This window comes from Capricornis sumatraensis, chromosome 14 (genome assembly GCF_032405125.1).
Source record: "Capricornis sumatraensis isolate serow.1 chromosome 14, serow.2, whole genome shotgun sequence".
In the NCBI taxonomy this organism is placed as follows: domain Eukaryota; kingdom Metazoa; phylum Chordata; class Mammalia; order Artiodactyla; family Bovidae; genus Capricornis; species Capricornis sumatraensis.
In genome coordinates this window covers 10,669,262-10,686,615 of record NC_091082.1, presented here as the reverse complement: position 1 = coordinate 10,686,615, position 17,354 = coordinate 10,669,262, and the positions used below count along the sequence as shown (strand labels likewise).

Below are 17,354 nucleotides of genomic sequence, written 5' to 3'. Positions count from 1 at the left end.
AATTAGGTGCAAGCAATCTGCCTACTTTATGCCTTCTGTTAAGTCTTGTCTAACAGATGGTGACTGCAGCCATGAGATTAAAAGACACTCACTGCTTGGAAGGAAAGTTATGACCAGCCTAGACAGCATACTGAAAAGCAGAGACATTACTTTGCCAACAAAGGTCTGTCTAGTCAAGGCTATGGTTTTTCCTGTGGTCATGTATGGATGTGAGAGTTGGACTGTGAAGAAAGCTGAGCGCAGAAGAATTGATGCTTTTGAACTGCGGTGTTGGAGAAGACTCTTGAGGGTCCCTTGGACTGCAAGGAGGTCCAACCAGTCCATTCTAAAAGAGATCAGTCCTGGGTGTTCTTTGGAAGGAGTGATGCTAAAGCTGAAACTCCACTACTTTGGCCACCTCATGTGAAGAGTTGACTCATTGGAAAAGACTCTGATGCTGGGAGGGATTGGGGGCAGGAGGAGAAGGGGCTGACAGAGGATGAAATGGCTGGATGGCATCATCGACTTGATGGACATCAGTTTGGGTGAACTCCAGGAGTTGGTGATGGACAGGGAGGCCTGGCGTGCTGCAATTCATGGGGTCGCAAAGAGTCGGACACGACTGAACTGAACTGAACAGTTATATATGGAGGCATTGTGTCTTATTGTAATATTTTCTTCTTTATTATAATTACCTTTGAGGTGTTTGAATGAAGGCTGTAGACTGGTCATATCATCTATGAAACTGCACTGCAGGATAGAGGGGGTGTTGCAAAGGGGATGCCAGCTCTAGTGGGATTCAGAACCACTGCTCTCCACTGAGAGAGAGGAGGTTAGGAGCCAGCCAGCTTCTCCTTTTTCAGGCCCAGAGAGGGAGGAGGGATGCAGCCGTATCTACACAGCAGGTGGGCAGGCTAGAACCAAGCGTCCTGACTCGTTTTCCAGCCCCACCCCAAGCCTAGATTCGTCTTTCCACAGCTCAGCCTCACAGTCCAGAGCTGGACAATGCTGGGGGAAAGGGGTGAAGCTGTGTGTCTAACACCCTGGGGACATTTCTGCCCTAGAGTCAACTGGATCTAGCCCTCTAAGACGGCCAGCAACAGGCCTCGGGGAGCTGCTTGTCGCCCCCAGCGTCTAGCATGGGCACCAGAGCAAAGCGATCAAACTGCTTACAAGATGGACCTATTAATGTTGTTGCTCAGACGTGTCCGACTCTTGGCGACCCCACGGACTGCAGCGCGCCACTTCCGTGTCCTTCGCTGTCTCCTGGAGTCTGCTCAAACTCATGTCCACTGAGTCAGTGATGCCCTCCAACCATCTCATCCTGTTCATGGGGTTCTCAAGGCAAGAAAGCTGAAGTGGTTTGCCATCCCCTTCTCCCGTGGACCACATTTTGTCAGCACTCTCCACCACGACCCGCCTGTCTTGGGTGGCCCTGCACGGCATGGCTCACAGTTCCATTGAGTTAGGTGAGGCTTTGGTCCATGCGATCAATTTGGTTAGTTTCCTGCGATTGTGGTTTTCATTCTGTCTGCCCTCTGATGGATGAGGATAAGAGGCTTGTGGACCCTTCCTGATGGGAGAGACTGGCTGTGGGGAAAACTGGGTCTTGCTCTGGTGGGCAGGGCCATGCCCAGGAAATCTTTAATCCAATTTTCTGCTGATGGGTGGGGCTGTGTTCCCTCCCTGTAGTTTCCAAACTGGTAGGGGTAATGGCTGTAATGGCAACCTTCTTCAAAAGGATTTCTGCCGGCACACTGAGCCTCCCAGGACTGCTGTGGCCAGCGCCCTGACCCCGCGCTGTCAACCCACGCCCCACCAGAGAGTCCCACACACACACGGGCAAGTCTGGCCTGTCTCTTGTGGGGTCACTGCTCCTCTCCCTCGGTCCTGGTGCACGCAAGGTTTTGTTTGTGCCTTCCAAGCATCTCTGGCGGGTATGAAGTTTGATTTAAAAGCGATTGCACCCCTCCTATCATCGTGTTGTGGCTTCTCCTTTGCTTTTGGTTGCGGGCTATCTTTTTTGGTGGGTTCCAACTTGAATTTGCATTGCTGCTGCTGCTGCTGCTGCTAATTCACTTCAGCCGTGTCCGACTCTGTGCGACCCCATAGACGGCAGCCCACCAGGCTCCCCCATCCCTGGGATTCTCCAGGCAAGAACATTGGAGTGGGTTGCCATTTCCTTCTCCAATGCATAAAAGTGAAAAGTGAAAGTGAAGTTGCTCAGTCACGTCTGACTTAGCGACCCCATGGACTGCAGCCTACCAGGCTCCTCCGTCCATGGGATTTTCCTGGCAAGAGTACTGGAGTGGGGTGCCATTGCCTTCTCATTAGCATCCCTTAATACTGGCTGGAGGTACTACGGTAATACTGCTTTTGACTTCACTCTTGAGTTCATACTGCATTTATTAATGAATTTCATCAACAAGTGAATTTATTAATAGTACTTTCCCAAAGAGAAGCAGATCCCAACTCTTCCCACACCATCCACCAAACCGTGTAAGGAACCCAGGTACTGCTTACTCTCAGTTCTTCCCTAAACAGTCCAAGATTTGCCAGAGAGATGGAAACTGCAGAACTCAGCCGCAGGGGATGGCTCGGGGGGGATTACGAGAGTTAGATGGGTGAGGACTCCCCCTTTAACTCACCCAGTAGGGAGCAGTGCCCGCCAGGAGAAACCAGGAGACTGTGACTTTAGGCAGCCCTGTATGTGAGTGTGTGTGGGTGAGTGCGTGTGTAGGTGTGTGTGTAGGTGTGTGTATGTGTTGGGGAGTTAATGATTTGCCAGAGGCTCATTTCACAACTTACCAAGGGTCAGCTTCCCTTGAGCATGTCCAGGTTCGGTCCCCAGGGCTCCTTGCCCCTGGCCAGCTTCCCCCTGGAGCGTCCCCCAGGCAGCCCTCGACATGATCTCCATCACCGAATGGCAGAGTGAGTGCTGGGGGCTGGGCCCATGCTGCTGAGGGGGCTGGGCTGGGGTGCGGGCAGGTGTGGCCCCTCCCAGCCTGGCCAGCCCTGGGGAACCTGCAAGGTGACCTCTGGAGCCAACGGCTGGGAGCTGCCACGTTGGCCTTCTCCAGGCCGCAGGGCTGGGGCCAGCTGGGATCCCTGCCGTCCAGGGCGGGGGCTGCTCAGGGCTCCTAGGAGGCCAGAGGCTGCTGCCTGGAGGAACTGGCAGGCTCACCACTTTGATCCCATCCCCACTCAGGATTCTGAAACTGGGGGTACTGCAAGGGTGGACCTAGAAGGCCTCTGCCTATTCAGGCTCTTTCACCCACAAACTATTAAAGTCTCCTGTAGCCTGGCACCTTATCAGAAACTAAACTCAAATCCTCTCCCTAAATCACCTGGTCTTCACTCTTAAATGTCTTTCCCATTTCTTCCTGAGAGAGGGCAGGGAAGTAGTCCCCAGGGCCAGGAAAAGTGGTGAGAACTGTGGCTCTATGAGTTTTGCTTGGGTGAGTTACTTAAAGCCAGTGTCTCATCTGTGAACTGGAGATAGTATCCATTCATCCACTGTTTCCTCTATGTGCCAAGCACGGTGTTGGGCACAGCATATGCACCAATGAGTGAAACATTATATTCTCTGCTTATACTCCAGGATGAGGAAACAGGTAACTAGCAGCTGAAGAGGTCAGTATGGAGTATGTCGGGTGGTGATACATCCTCTGGACAAAAACAAAACAGGGTAAAGAGGCTTGCAAGTGACGAGCAGGAGGGGTTACTACTTTGTATGGAATGGTCACTAAACTACCCAGGGAAAGTGCTTTTTACAGAGGTGCATGGGAATTGAGTGGGCAAAGCCATGTAGCCGTCTGGAGGGAGAAATCTTCTTGGGAGAGGGGACCACCAGTGCCAAAGCCCTGAGGCATCACATAGGAACACAGTGAGGACGGGAGAGCGGCAGGAGGCTGGTCAGGAGGTCACGCAGCAGCCAGGCTGCGTAAGGAGTCCGGCTTTATCTGCAGAAGATGGGAAGCCGTTAGAAGATTTTGTGCAGAGGAGTGATCTGCTTATGTTTTTAAAAGATCACTCTGAATACTGGGTTGAGAGTAGACAGACTGGAGGGAGAGCAACAGAGGGACCGGTTTAGAGGCAGGAGACGGTGATGGGGAGATGTTCTGAGGTGAGAGACGGTGGGGAGACCAGGGGGGTAGCACCAAAGCGGTGGGAAATACTGCTAGACGTGCGCTGAGCAAACTGCCGAAAGGGCTTGCTGGTGGATTGGATGTGGGGTGCGAGAGAAAGAACTCAGGACTGCCTCCAATATGTACAGCCTGAGCAATTAGAAGGGTGGAGGAGGAAAGCAGCAGTTGGGTTTTAGAGATGTGGGGTTTGTGGTCAGGAAGGTAGTCAGGTATATGAGTCTGGAATGGAGAGAAATTTGGGAGCCGCCAGCATACGGATAGTATTTAAAACCGTGAGATGGTCTGGCGCAGAGTTTCTCAGCCTCCCCACTACTGACATTTGTGGGCAGGGTAGTTCTTTGCAAGGCAGGAGACCCTGGTTCAATTCCTGGGTTGGGAAGTTCCACTGGAAAAGAGATAGGCTACCCACTTGAGTATTCTTCCCTTCTGGTTCAGCTGGTTAAGAATCTGCCTGCAATGCAGGAGACCTGGGCTCAATTCCTGGGTTAGGAAGATCCCCTGGAGAAGGGGAAGGCTACCCACTCCAGCATGCTGGCCTGGAGAACTCCATGGACTAGTCCGTGGGGTCACAAAGAGTCAGACGTGACTTTCAGTTCTTTGTTTTAGGGGGGTCTTGAAGGAAATGGCAACCCACTCCAGTATTCTTGGTTGTCTGGAGAATCCCATGGACGGAGGAGCTTGGTGGGCTACAGTCCAGGGGTCGCAAAGAGTCGGACGCGACTGAGCGACTTCTCTTCACTTTTCCTTCCTATTATGGGATTTTAGCAGCATCCCTGGCCTCTCCCCACTAGATGGCAGTAGCACACCTCACTACCAACTGCGACCATCAGCCTGTCTATACAGCCCCAAATGTCCCCTGGGGACCAGAATTGCCAACCACCATCTATCAGCCCTGCCCCCACCCGCCAAGTTGAGAAACACTGACCTGGGGGAAAAATAGAGAAAAGGGCTGAGGCCTGAGCCCGGGGACAAGCCTACATTTTATCAAACCAAAATGTGCTAAGTTCTAAGAAGAATGTGCTAAGTCAGTCCTGCGAGAGAGAAAAAGGAGGCAACCAAATTAAGTCAGGAATGGAGAGAGGGCCAGATTTCCCTGAGAAGCTGACATTTGCGTTGAGACCTGAAGGCGGAGTGTGTGTCGGCCAGACAACAAGTGGGAAGAAACCGTGTGTAGAGAGGCCCTGAGGCAGGAAGGCCCGTCCTGGAAACAGGGTGTGCTCGGAGTGCGGCAGGCGAGGATCATACCCCTGCCTGCCCTACTCCAGGAGATGCAGTCGGACAAGCAAGCCGAGGCCCCATGGCGGGCCTGTGAGCCAAGGCACGGCTGGGAGGACTCTCTCCTTCTAAGCCCACGGGGAGCCAGGGCGGACTGTCCGCCGCGCTGATACGAGCAGCCAGCATGTTTTCCAAGACCCCGGACGACCGTATGGAGGAGGGATAACGGGGGCAGGAACGCAGCAGGAGACTAACCCGGGAATGTCGCAGAGTGCAGGAAAGAGGAAATGGTGGTTTAGAATTAAGCCCTAAGTGTGGAGAGGAACAGACAGCTTTCAGGGTACACTTGGGAGGAAGAAGCAATAACACTCACCTGTGGATCGAATGGGAAGGGGGTGGCGGAGCCGTGAGGCCACTGGGCTTCTGCCTTGAGCTGCTGAGTGGATGGTGATGACATTTTATTCATTTGGGGAAAACTGAGCCAAGCGCAGCTTTAAGGAAAGAAACCGGTAGCTCAGTTCGGACCTGTTGAGTTCAAGATGTCGTGAAGAGAGAAAAACGTGCAGATATGCCAAGTAGGCAGCTGGATAGGAGTTTGGAAGCTCAAAGAAGCCACGAGCTAGAGAGATAAATGTCAGCACACAGGAGATACTTAAAGAAGTGGGAGACCATGTGCAACTAGAATGAGAAGAGAAATGAGCTGGGGCTGAAGCCCTGAGTAGTTCAGACCCCGAGAGGGAGAGAGAGAAGTGGGAGCTGGCAAAGCAGCCTGGGAGGAGCGGCCAGAATAGCAGGAAGAAATCGAGACTATGGTGTCATAGAGCCCACTAGAGGATGCTGCAAGAAGGCGGTGGCCAGCTGCTGACAGAGGCGGCCCGACCCCTATCCTTTGCGTTTGGTATGTTGGGAGGTCCAGGCCAGAGCAGTTCCTGCAGAGGGGATGGGGGCAGGAGTGGGCTGGACAGGGCGTTAAAGTCACTTCTCTAGAGTTGGTCTACTGGGTTCACACCCTGGTTCTGCTGGCTGCTGGCTGCGCACCCGTGGGCACAGGTCAACACCATTCATGTTTCAGTTTTGTCTGTGAAACGGGGGGAAAGCATGCCTATCGCACAGGCAGTTATGAAGACGAGATGAGCTAAAACACACGAAGTGCTTAGACTGCCTGGCACCACGCACTCACCAGCGTTAACAACGACTACTATCAGTCAGCGCTGTTAATTCTGTAAAGAGAAACATGCTCTTTCACTTCCCCGTTCCCTCCTTCCTCAACAATTCAGTCCTAAAGCTGTACTGCGGAAGAGGGACAATGCCCAGGGCGGGCATCAAAGCACTCCCCAGGTTGGAGGGTTCACGCTGGATGGGGTTCAGCTGGCCAGGAGGAGGGGGGCGTCTGGCAGGGTCATGGTGGGAGCTGGAGAGTCACTTTATGTGGAGGGTCCTGCAGACTCCGACTTGAAGAAACATCCTTAGCAGCGGTCAAACGGGAATCGTGCGTCACCAACAGTGGCAGGAGGACAAGACGGCATCACCTCTTGCTGATATTTCTGCATAACCCGAACACAGTCATGCGGAGACATCAGACAAACCCAGATAGAGGCACTGCTGCTGGATGGCCGGCAGGTCTTCCAAGTGTCAAGGTCCCGCCAAGGAGAGACTGCAGAACTGAAGAGGCATGGCAAGCTCATGCCATATGTGGCCCTGAACTGGACCTTTTCGCTGTGAATGACATTACAGGGACAACTGATGAAACTCGAACGGGGCTGAGCGCTGGATGGTAGTCATGCATCAGCGTTAATCTCCTGACCTCTAATAAGAGGTTTTTTATAGCAGTCATAAAAACTTAAGATATTTTTGTCATTCAGATTGTGGTCTTCCTCCACAATATCCTGGCCCATGTAAAATAATCACAACAAGGAAGAAATACTTCTTGATCCTCAATTTACTGTCTCTTCACGCATGCATGCTCAGCCACTTCAGTCATGTGCAACTCTCTGCAAACCCACGGACCGTAGCCTGCCAGGCCCCTCTCTCCACGGGATTTTCCTGGCAAGAGTATTGGAGTGGGTTGCCATGCCCTCCTCCAGGGGATCTTTCTGATCCAGGGATCAAACCCACTCTCCTGTGTCTCCTGCACTGCAGGCTGATTCTTTACTGCTGAGCCACTGGGGAACCCCCTACTGTCTCTGAGGGTAGAAAACTCATGCAGCATGGAAAGAACACAACCTTCATAATGGCCAAGGAGGCTGTATTTTGCCCAGTGTCTTGGGCTCTAAGAGATTTAATTCGGGCAGGCATTCTAGAATGTAGAAATAGGAAGCTTGAATAGACGACGGAGGTTTGTCAGAAACAGGAGGAATTGCTCTTCGTTGCAGATGGATTCTGGTGGCAAGGCAATATGTTGAGAAGAATGATGCTATGCTGGTTCCTAACAAATCCAGCTCTGCCCAAAGGGAGAACTAATTAGGCTGGCTTTTTTTTTTTTTTAATATGAGTTGAATGAGGTTTCAGTACAAATCTCATTTCTGTATTTTTAATGACTCTTTTAAGGAAAGCCTTTGGCCTTATTTCTATACTGGAACTGGTGCTAATTCTCCCCTTAAGATCTGTATGATAACAAGTTGTTGTTTTTTGTTTAGTCACTAAGTCATATCCAACTCTTTTGTGACCCCATGGACCGTAGCCCGCCAGGCTCCTCTGTCCATGGGATTTCCAGGCAAGAATACTGGAGTGGGTTGTTATTTCCTTCTCCAGGGGATCTTCCCAACCCAGGGATCAAACCCTCATCTCCTGCATTTCAAGCAGATTCTTTACCCACTGAGCCACGGGCACAGATTAGGAAAGATTAATCACCTGAAAGACAGTTGGGTTTCATTCTCTTTCAATTGTAAATATAATTAAGCCAGTAAGCCTTGTCCTCGTAATTCTGTTTCTGTTTTGTTTTCTTAGTTCTGCCTCTTAACAACCAAACTTTTAGCAACTTTTCACAATGCTCTATGGAGACATTGTCAGGTTCAATCCCTGGGTCGGGAAGATCCCCTGGAGTAGAAACGGCAACCCACTACGGTATTCATGCCTGGAAAACCCCACGTACAGAGGAGTCTGGTGAGCTACAGTCCACGGGGTCACAAAGAGTTGGACATGACTGACTGATGAACACACACACACACACACAGAAACATGGCAATACTACCAATTTCATAGAGATGCTAAGGATCAATTCTGAGATGTTAGTTAACAAGTCCAGTAAAAATCTTCTTGTTAAAATTTACCTATGTGTTTTCTTTTTAAAAATTAAGCTATTTTTAATAAAGCTATACATGTTGTAGTTGAAAAAGACACTCTAGCTCTTTCTCTATTCATCATAACAAATGATTTTCATATTCAACAAAAAGAAAATAAGGCATTTTAGCTATATTAAGTAAATAAAGTGAGTTGCAAAACAATATAAACTATAAAATATAAACTTTAAGTTGTACCTCATCAGTAATTTTTTTAAAAGGAAGCAACATGATTCCATTTACCATAGCATCAAAAAGAATAAAATCCTTAGGAATAAACTTAACTAACGGAGAAGACAGTGGCACCCCACTCCAGTAAAATCCCATGGACGAGGAGCCTGGCGGGCTGCAGTCCATGGGGTCGCTAAGAGTTGGACAGGACTGAGCGACTTCACTTTCACTTTGCACTTTCATGCATTGGAGAAGGAAATGGCAACCCACTCCAGTGTTCTTGCCTGGAGAATCCCAGGGATGGGGGAACCTGGTGGGCTGCCGTCTATGGGGTTGCACAGAGTCGGACTTGACTGAAGCGACTTAGCAGCAGCAGCAGCAGCAAACTTAACTAAAGAGACAAAACTCTTGTATTCCGAAAACTAAAAAATGTTCTTAAAAGAAATTTTAAAAGACACTAATATGTAGAAAGACCCGTATTTGTGGACTGGCAGACAATGTTGCTGTTAAGCTATCAATACTACCCAGAGCAGTTTACAGATTCAATGCAATAATCTATCAAAAAATCCCAATGACATTTTTTGCAGAAATAGAAAAATGCATTCTTAAATGCACATGGAATCTCAAGGAATCTTGAATAGCCAAAGCAATCTTGAAAAAGAAGAATGAAGTTGGAGGTTTCAAACTTCTTGATTTCAAAACTTATTACAAAGCTACAGTAATCAAAGTGGTGAGACTGGACGAAGACAAACAGAGAGAGCAATGGAATGTGAGAGAGAGCCCAGAAATAAGCCTCGGCATACATGGGCGCGTGGTTCTCAATAAGGGCACCGAGACCATTCAGTGGGGAAAGGACAGTCTTTTCAACAAATGATGTTGGGAAAACTGGATATTCACAGGCAAAAGAATGAAGCTGGACCCTTACCTTATACCACATAGAGAAATTAAAGTTCATTTTAGCTCTAAGTAAGATCTAAAACAGTTCTTAGAAGAAAACATAAGAGAAAAGCTTCACAATGCTCGATTTGGCAATTATTTCTTGGGTGTGATACCAAAAGCTCGGGCAACTATAGAGAAAATAGAAACATTGGACTATATAAAAATTTTAAACTCCTGTGCATCAAAGGATCCAAGAGAGTGAAAAGGCAACCTACAGAATAGGAGAAAATATTTTCAGATCATATATCCAATAAGGGGTTACTATCTAAAGTATACAAAATACTCCTATAACAACAAAAAATCCAGACAACATGTTTTAAAAATGAACAAAGGCCTTAAATAGACACTTCTCCAAAACAGATATACAAATGACCAACAAGCGCATGAAAGATTCTCAACATTAGTTATCATCAAGGAAAGGCAAACCACAGCCTCAGTGAGATACCACTTCACACCCTTTAGGATGAATGCTATCAGAAACAAAAGAAAGCAAAAACAGAAAGGAACACGTGTTGGTGAGGAGGTAGAGAAGCTGGAATCCCTTGTGCATCACTACTACTGCTGCTAAGTCGCTTCAGTCGTGTCCGACTCTGTGCGACCCCAGAGACGGCAGCCCACCAGGCTCCCCCATCCCTGGGATTCTCCAGGCAAGAACACTAGAGTGGGTTGCCGTTTCCTTCTCCAATGCAGGAAAGTGAAAAGTGAAAGTGAAGTCGCTCAGTCTAGGAACGTAAAATGGTGTAACTTCTGTGGGAAATAGTATGGGGCAATCGCTTTGCTGGCTGCGGTATAGACTTCAGGTGATGAGCGCATTTCTGGTCCATGACTTCTCTTTCCCTTTCAAGTGTGAAGGGTCATCACTGGAAAGCTGGAGACCAGAGCAGTTTCGAGAAGAAAGGAGAGGCTGTGAGAATTATCAGGAGGACAAGCCTCCTGAGAAATAGGGCAGGCCAGCTGGGCAGGTCTGAGATCCTCTGGGGCTGTGGCTGTGTCTTTGGTGGTACTCTTTGGCCTGGGGGTGAGTTGGCATCAAGTGGCTCCCAACTACAAGAAAACAGGGACAGAGCAAGCAACGGGGTGTGTTCAGCCAGAGTCGCAACCCTAATAATGATCTAGCAGAGAAGTCTTGAAGATCCTGAAGACAAGAGGAAACTGCAAACAGAAGCAGCGAGGGCAGCACTAGCTTCCTGTGGTGAGGGTACATTGTGGGCAGGGCCCAACAGCAGTTTCCAGGCGCTAAACGGAGGCTTGTGCCCACCTCCCCTTCCTTCCATCCTTCCGGGAGAGCATGGAAGCCCAGATTCCCGGGTGGCAACAGAGCCACCCCGCCTCCCACCCCCGGAGGGCGCCTGTCCAGGGGCGATGAGGGCAGCTGCAGTGTCCCAGTTTGCTCCCCAAACCCATCCCACCCCAACTTCCTTGCCCATTGCAGAGATTGGCGTGGGCACCACTGGCTTCGGCATCTTCTTCATCCTCGTTGGAATGCTCCTGTACTTTGACTCCGTGCTGCTGGCCTTCGGAAATGTGAGTCTTCCAGCCCTGAGAACCTGCGTGAGGTCTCCACTGCCAGGAGGGTCAGCCCCGAGTTTACTCAGATTGGGTCCAGCCAGGCATTGTGTGCCACCTGCGTTGGGCAGGCAAGGGCTGGTGGCTGGGGATGGACAATAAGGCTTCCTGGGCACAGAGGACCTGAGGACCTGGATTCTCATGCTAAGCTCCAGGTGAGGCCCTGGGTTGAGGGTGGGGGGCGGGAATTCAGATGAATCAGACACTGTCTCTCCCTTCGGAATCCCACCACCCAGGGAGGGGAATGTGACATCAACGTACACGGCTGGGGAGGAAGGCAGGGGCAGCGGCAAAGTCACTGAAAGATAAATACATCTAATATGGAAAGAGGTGCTTGGGAGAAAGACAGTACCCACAGTGGGAGAAGGACGGGAAAGAATTGGGAGAAGAAAGAGTGTGGGGAGGATAAAGCACTTCCAGGTGGGTGGACCCGCTGGAGCAGAGGTATGGAGAAGGGGGTAAGCACGGAACATGCTGGAAGAGAGCCGAGAGCTCAGTCTGGCAGGAGCCCCAGGAGCCTGGCTGAGGTGGCGACAGGCCGCGGGGTGGAGGGCCGGGGCTCCGCCAGCTCCCTGGGACTCGGGTGTGGCTGCCCAACCCACCCAGGCCTGGCTTTCAGCCTCTGAAATGGAGTCTTCCCCGCGTTACTTGGGAGGTGTGAAATGGTAACAGACGTGAGGAAGCGCTTGGGATCCAAGAAACCGGGCCGAGCTGGGTAACAAGCCAGAGGCCTCCAAAGGCCTCGGGTCCCCTGCCTCTGGGCCCTTCTGCCCCTCACCAGCCCCAGTGCCTCGGGGCTCCCGCTAGCTCGCCGGCCCTCGCTGATGGTCGGCCTCTGAAGGAGGAGCAGGTCCTGCCCCGATCCCGGGCGGCTCCGGGCCTGGCCTCGGACTCTGCGCTGCGGGGCGGGGCCGTGCAGCCAGCGTGCTCGTCACCTGCCGACCCCTCTGCCCCGCATCCGGGGCGGCTCCGCGCCTGGCCACGGACTCGGGGGGCGCGCAGCCAGCGTGCTCGTCACCTGCCGACCCCTCTGCCCCGCATCCGGGGCGGCTCCGCGCCTGGCCACGGACTCGGGGGGCGCGCAGCCAGCGTGCGCGCTCTCACCCGCCGACCCCTCTGCCCCGCATGCGGTGCAGCTCCGCGCCTGGCCACCGACCCTGCGCGGGGCGGGTCCGTGCAGCCAGCGTGCACGCTCACCCGCCGACCGCTCTCCCTCCCCACAGCTGCTGTTCCTGACTGGCCTCTCCCTCATCATCGGCCTGAGGAGGACGTTCTCCTTCTTCTTCCAGAGGCACAAACTCAAGGGCACCAGCTTCTTCCTGGGGGGCGTGGTCATCGTCCTGCTGCGCTGGCCTCTCCTGGGCATGTTCCTGGAAACCTATGGCTTCTTCAGCCTCTTCAGGTGAGAACAGGTCCTGGGCCTCGCGATGGGCACCCCAGGGCCTCTGATTGGCTGAGCTCAGGCTCCAGCGGGTGTGGGCAGCGTGACTGGCAGTGTGTACAGAAGCCGGACTTGATCCCGAAAGAGGCGGAGACTCAGAAGGGCTGGAAACGGGGGTGGGCACCTGGTGGACACTGCGAGCTGGAGGGACCGGCACACCCACCAGCAAACATGGCGCGCCTGCTGTGTGCCCGGCAGCAGGGAGGAGGCCCAGGACCTGCCCGCAAGCCTAGCCACCAGACAGGGAGCAGGGACAGTGAACTCACATCTGCGAAGCCTCTCCCAGGCACCAAGCAGGCTCACAATTTTCCTCTCATTCTGTCATCTCCACAGCCCACTGGAGGGCTGCCTCTTGGAGATAAGAGAACCAAGGCCCAGAGAGGCTGCCCCTGCCTGAACTCTCACAAGGAGCATGCGGAGGGTCTGACCTGGATCCAAGTGTGGACCAAAAGTGCGAGTGGGGCCTCTGCAGACTCGGTAGTTCTAGCTGTCTTGACAAAGAGCTTGCAGCAGCATTGAGGGGGAAGAGAATCACAGCTATCAGAGACCTCAGAAATGCAAGTGGACCTCAGGGACCCGAGGTCCAAGGAAAGGAAGGAGCTCAGCCAGAATTCAGATCTCTATTCCCTCCCCACACCAGCCTCTGTGCCCCCAAGCCCTGTGGAGGGTCACCATTCTTGCCAGGGGAGGGTATGGTAGGGGAGGGGTGTGGGGGAGAGCAATCTGAGCACAGCCTCCAGTGGTGATCCGTGCCCGGAAACCTGTGGCTGCTGGTTCACGGCCAGTCTAGGGAGAGACGACTGACAAAAATAAACATTTCCCAAGCATTTCTTTGGGGAAATGTGGATGCTATTACTATTAACCCCATTTTACAACTGGAAACAGATTCAGAGGTGTTAAGGAATTTGCCCAAGTTTGCACAGGGCCAGTGAGAGGTGGAGTCCAGATGGACCCCAGGAGTCTGACCCCAAGGCCTTCATTCGTAACTACTCCACCATACTGCCTCTTGAAAAGCAGGGGTGCAGAGCCATGCCTGCCCAGGGTCCAGGGGCCTGCTCTCCCGGGAGCCAAAGCTGGAGCCTGTAGCGGGACCTCAGCCTCCCCTCTGGCTCATCCCTGACCCCTCTCCGCCTTTCTGCTCCTAGGGGCTTTTTCCCCGTTGCCTTTGGCTTCCTGGGCAGCGCCTCCAACATCCCCTTCCTGAGTGCGGTAAGTGAATCATGTGAGTGGCTTGGTGGTCCTTGGAGAGAGGGAAGCACACGGACTTGGTGAAGCTGCTCCCCAGGTGCAGAGGATCCTTTCCCGTCTCCCCTCTAAACCCCACCCCGGCTGGCCCGTCTCAGCCCCTCTTCCCGACAAGACCGGATGAGGGCTCTGTGGGCAGTTGTGCCAAAGGTGTGGACGTTGGGAATGGTGTTGGTCAACAGCTCCCCTGTTAGAGCCAAAGAAACGGAGCCTTAGGGGTTCTCGGTGACCCAGCAGAAAGTGCCAGATTCCTGGAGAACTGGCTGAATCTGGGCCCCGGGGAGACAGGATGTGTGACATCCCGTGAGAACAGGAAAGGCAGTGGTGCCTCTGTCCTCTTCTTGGGGCAGGGGGTGGTCCCCGGCCCCGCCCCTCCCCCCTGTGAAGCACCTGGCAGAACACAAGCCCTCTAGAAGCCCCAGGGAGGCCCTCAGCCACCCCTCGACGCGGCCCCCCTCGACGCGGCCCCCTCCATGCCTGCACCTGGCGCTCCTGGCTCTCAAGGCCGGCTTCATAATAACCTGGATATTGAGCCTGCTCCCCACTCTTTGTCTGGAGTAATGATTCTTGCCTCCCACAGCTGTTCCAGAGGCTTCAAGGCACCAGTTCAATGGTCTGAACAGCAGAGATGCACTCCTTGAACTTGGATCACTGGGCAAGGGGGCTGGAAAGGAAATGGGAGACATCTCGCAGGCGCCCACCCCGCACTGACTCATCCCCCTGACGCATCCGGACCTCTCCAGGTCCAGAAGGATGGACGGAGCTGAGCGACTGACCTCGATCCCCAAGTCAATGCAGGAAGCCATCAAGACTGCTGGGAACAGAGACCCAGGACCCACGAGAGGAAAAGCAGAGATTAAATCCCCAAGCTGTGAACGTGCCCGAGACTCAGTGTCTCTAGCCCACTAAGCCCACTCTCTGACTCAGGGTGGGCGCACAGACATCATTCCACCTGAGGAGGGGCAGGCCAGCCCTCATGGCCCATCATTAAACCCTAGTGTTTACCAGCCCTGATGAGGGAGATGTTTGTAAGCCCCTGTTAGCGGCAGCTGTTAAACAAGGGACGAGTATTAATCCCCAGGATGGTGGGAAGTGCTTCCTAACTATTGATTAGGTGGATGTCTGCACAGCGCACTCACCAGGCAGCTTCTGTGCTGGGGTAGAGGGCTGTGCCCCTACCTTCTAAGAGCCCCAGTCTGTCCTGGGAAGCCCCTCAGCTAAGGGTAAACCACACTCTTGCAGGCCCAGGAAAGAGTCAGGAATCCCCTGCAATGAGTACATTTAATACGTTTCTGTGAGGGCCTCTATGTCTGTGCAGAACCAGGGAGCGGGTGCTGAGGGTGCAAAGGAAAGCAGACCTTCCCACTTTGAAGAGAGGTTCAGAGCGATTTCAGAATGGCGGCTGTGGCGCCACAGGATGTGGCCGAGGGGCTGCAAGAGCCACACGTCACACACACTCACCTGGAGGGCTCTCCTCGGTTCCCTCAGCACTCCCAGGGACACCTGCCTTCTAGAACTGCCGTTTAGCGCTGCCTTCCTAGCTGGCTGCTCACATGCCTGTCTCACGCATCTGATCACAGCGCATTCCTCTCCAAACCCTGGGCTGAGCTCAGGAATTGCTTGGGAAAAGAAGGGAGCAGAGAAGAAAAAAGAGACAATCCCCCTACCAAGCTCCAGACCCCAGCCCCCAACCCAGAAGCCGCTACCTTCTGGTCAGAGACCTCAGCTGAGCTGCCAGGGCTGGGGGCACACGAGGGACAAGTGTGCTGAGCCTCCCCCATCCCTCAAACAGTCCCTTTCCACGTTGTTTGGGGGCAGAGTGGATCTGTGAGTAGGCCTGGGGAGAAGCAGGTGAGGAGGCTGCAAAGAACTATTAGGAATCAGAAAGCCCGCCCTGGAAGACTCCTGGAGAGGGAGCGAAAGGCTGATGTTAGCCACGGGCACCAGGAGGCAGGAGCCAGCAGCAGGGAGCGGGAGGGCTGCACTCCGAGGGGCTGGGGGCGGGCAGAGGTGGGTCTGTGCCTGCAGACGTCACCCTGGGCTTTATAAGGGGCGTGATCAGGGCATCAGTGAGAGTGAGCCCAGGAGCCCAGCTCGCCTCCCTCCAGGTGCCCCCCTCCCCCCCGCCCAAGCGGTGTCATCATTTGGAGACCCCTCAGGACACAGCCAAGGCAAGGTAGGTGGCCTGCAGCCCCCACACCAGGCGAGGGGTCTGGCGGGACCCAGGGAGGCTCACGAGGTGGGAGCAGGCATGTGTCCAGGCAGGCAAAAGGGGTGCTGATCTTCCCTGATGACTGGGATGTCGGGGTAGATACACTGACTTGCACTTTATGAAACCAGGGCCTTGGGGGCCACTTTCTGGGGAGCGAATGCAGTGAATGAGCTCCCTGTGGCTGGGGTTAGTGGTCACAGAGGCGTCTGGAGGGACCTGGGGAACACCGGGGGCTCCTCTGGGCAGTTCCCCGTTGCGCAGATGGCAAACACAGACGTAAACAAAGAGCTCCTGAGTGCTCTGCCAGCCCCGGCACTAGGAGATGGGGTCACCCCAGAAGGGAGCCACCCCACCCCAAAAGCTTTCCAGGCAAGCCTGGAATTTCTGTTACTCTCTAGGTCCAAAACGCCTGGGACAGAGGGACCACAAAATTGCCACTTGTGGCCCTTGGAAGCTGATGGGTCTTTTCCAAACAATTCAACAATTCAGTTCTACCACATGTTAAAAGCCCCTGTGTGCAGGAACCAGGGGGCAGGGGTGGAGGTGTGTGTGTGTGTGTGTGTGTGTGTGTGTGTGTGTGTGTGTGTGTGTGTGTGTGTGTGTTGGGGACAGAGAGTAGGGAAGGGTGTGTGTGTGTGTGTGTGTGTGTGTGTGTGTGTGTGTGTGTGTTGGGGACAGGTATTGGGGACAGGGAGTAGGGAAAAACCAAAGTTCTCGCATGGCGCCTGCTGGGATGGGGAGGAAGCAATACAAGTGAGAGGACCATGAAGGAGGAACACCACCTTCTAACCACACAGCTTGGCCACTGCCCCCTCCCTCATGTACCATCCTGCTTCTGAAGAGCAGCCTGAATTCTCCATCCGAAATGCTCATCTACACACACTCCAGTCTGGCTCGCACCGCTCTGGGATGAAGCCCCTGGTGGCGCCTTCCCCAGCCTCATCGCTCACTCTCTCCCCAGCAAAGACCCACACCCCTGGCAGGCTGGAGGGCGGGACTTCCCTCTACTCCTGGCGTCGATGAACCTTTATTCACCTGGCTGACTTGTGCTCAGAAACTCAGCTCAGGCGCCACCCCTGCAGAAAACCTGCCTGGACCCTCCAGGTCAGGCTCCAGTGGGCTCTGAAGCACCCCGGGCGGCCTGCAGTGCTGTCTGCCCC

General features: G+C 53.4%; 1 protein-coding gene across 2 annotated transcripts; it reads left to right on the top strand.

Annotated features, from left to right (window-relative positions):
* Nucleotides 1-2,810: 2,810 nt before the first annotated feature.
* Nucleotides 2,811-14,975, top strand: GOLT1A (golgi transport 1A). 2 transcript variants are annotated; one of them, XM_068986314.1, is made up of 5 exons: nucleotides 2,811-2,910; nucleotides 11,163-11,254; nucleotides 12,586-12,698; nucleotides 13,883-13,946; nucleotides 14,563-14,975. In XM_068986314.1, the coding sequence occupies exons 1-5, from the start codon at nucleotides 2,886-2,888 to the stop codon at nucleotides 14,599-14,601; spliced, it is 333 nt and encodes a 110-aa protein (XP_068842415.1). In that variant the 5' UTR covers nucleotides 2,811-2,885; the 3' UTR covers nucleotides 14,602-14,975. The 2 variants fall into 2 exon arrangements, with proteins under 2 accessions (XP_068842415.1, XP_068842414.1); XM_068986313.1 differs by having other exon boundaries at nucleotides 12,520-12,698.
* The last annotated feature ends 2,379 nt before the right edge of the window (nucleotides 14,976-17,354 follow it).

Coding starts and splice junctions, on each gene's coding strand:
- GOLT1A (XM_068986313.1), top strand. CDS start 2,886: ATGATCTCCATCACCGAATGGCAGA. Junction 2,911..11,162: donor CTCCATCACCGAATGGCAGA/GTGAGTGCTGGG, acceptor TGCCCATTGCAG/AGATTGGCGTGGGCACCACT. Junction 11,255..12,519: donor TGCTGCTGGCCTTCGGAAAT/GTGAGTCTTCCA, acceptor CCCTCCCCACAG/CTGCTGTTCCTGACTGGCCT.